At 33.8% G+C, this 1,693-nt stretch overlaps 1 protein-coding gene across 4 annotated transcripts in view; it reads right to left on the bottom strand.

Annotated features, from left to right (window-relative positions):
- Positions 1-405: 405 nt before the first annotated feature.
- Positions 406-1,693, bottom strand: part of ACVR1C (activin A receptor, type IC) — a 137,791-nt gene continuing 136,503 nt past the window's right edge. For 3 of the 4 annotated variants that reach the window (XM_006872037.1, XM_006872038.1, XM_006872039.1), the window contains one exon: positions 731-1,010. In XM_006872037.1, the coding sequence (XP_006872099.1) occupies positions 882-1,010 (129 nt within the window). In that variant the 3' untranslated portion in view covers positions 731-881. Of the gene's footprint in view, positions 1,011-1,693 lie in introns of all 4 variants that reach the window. The other variant, XM_006872036.1, reaches the window with a different exon arrangement.

Raw genomic sequence — 1,693 nt, 5'->3', positions numbered from 1 at the left:
TCCTGAGATTTAATACAGTCCTATCATGATTCTGCAAAATAACTCAATTTGTCTTCTGAATGACTAAAGTACAGTTATTATAATGAAAAATGTTTCTGCATAGTAGAAAAAGACTATGAGAATTCCAGGGAAAGTAGAAGGCTAGTTAACTCTAGACTATTGACTATCACAAGATTTCTACCTAGTACCAGTTCTTCTATTAGCTGTGTGAGTTTGGGATCTCTCTCAATGTCTCAAGATGTCCAATGTCTCATTTGTAAAGAAAATTAAGGAACAAATTTAGAGGCTTTCAAACTATTTGCCTTACGAGCTGCTGTGGTATTGAATTATCAAGGTATAGAGCAGGGGTATGGTCCAAAACAAGTAGGACTCTGTCCTCAATCACATCTTTCAACATAGCAACTCAGAGTAACATTTATTTTTTTAAAATATCCTACTTAATTCATAAAATAGAAAAAGAACAGATTTCATGATCTAAATTTCTATTTATAGCATGCTCTAGTTCACATTTTTAATGCATGTTTCCATCTCGAAACTGTATTTTTACATACTTTTCTATTCACTCATGTGCTCTTGGTTCAAGTACAATAAAAACCTTAAAGATGCTTGCTATTTTTTATGTAGCTTATTTTACCATTTTTCTAATATCTTTCTTATAATATAAAAAGATGAGTTGACTTTCAAAATAAATAAAGACAACATGGAGCTTACATGATATTAACCCATGTTTAGTTATCTTTTCATGCTGCCTTTGGGCACTTAAATACTGTACTGCATTATCTTTGAGGTAGAAGCAAAAAAAAAAAAAATTAAAGGCAAAACATTCACATAAAGAAGGAAAATGGGAATGAAAGCTGTGAGATTCCTTTTTAACCCTACTATCATTGGGCTTTGCAGTCTTCCTTGACACAAAGTTGAGAAATAGTCTTCTTAATACGGAGGGCAGTTAGCCGTGCTGCCCCATTGGCGTACCAACATTCACGCATTATTCTTCCCATGACTCGGAGTGCCTTAAAGAGAAAAAAAGATATATCAAAGAAAACCACAAAACCAGGAACTGATGATAACGTTAATAAAGAAATAACAAACTCAAATAACAGTCTAGATTAACTAATAAAGAATGTCTGCCTTGAGAATTGTGCCGTTTCAAGATTTATCAATATGGCATCAAAATGACAACAGCAACTTCACAGATGAGAGAGGACATATAGGAGCAGTGAGTGTATGGTACTGGGTGGAGGAACAACTCAGAAAAGGAGGCGATAGTGGCTGCACAACTCCAAAGAGTGCAATGTCACTAAACTGTACCTGGAGAAACTACCGAATTCGTGTGTGGTTTGCTGTGTATACTCTTAGTAACAATAAAATAATTAAGATTTTTAAAAAAGAAATAGTACATTTAAAACCATATGAGAAACAGATTAGGGCCAAGCTCCTTTAGAAAAATCCCATCAAAACACTCATATCAACCCTGTAGAGATTAACTTTTAGTTGAAAATGCAGTCTACCTCTATGGTAGAATGGCTGTCTGAGAAGGAATTCCTAAAAATGATTATAAAAGGTATCAAAACACTATACAGTGCAGTTGAGAAAAATAATGAAGAAGTCAGGAAAGTGTTACAGGAACAATCAAGTAAGATAGATACAGCATTGGAAACAATTCAAAACCTACAGAAAGATGTCCAAATGATTA

The sequence above is a fragment of the Chrysochloris asiatica genome, unplaced genomic scaffold, assembly GCF_000296735.1.
Source record: "Chrysochloris asiatica unplaced genomic scaffold, ChrAsi1.0 scaffold00181, whole genome shotgun sequence".
NCBI lineage: Eukaryota > Metazoa > Chordata > Mammalia > Afrosoricida > Chrysochloridae > Chrysochloris > Chrysochloris asiatica.
The sequence above is the reverse complement of the archived record's forward strand: the minus strand, read 5'-3'. Positions and strand labels throughout refer to the sequence as shown.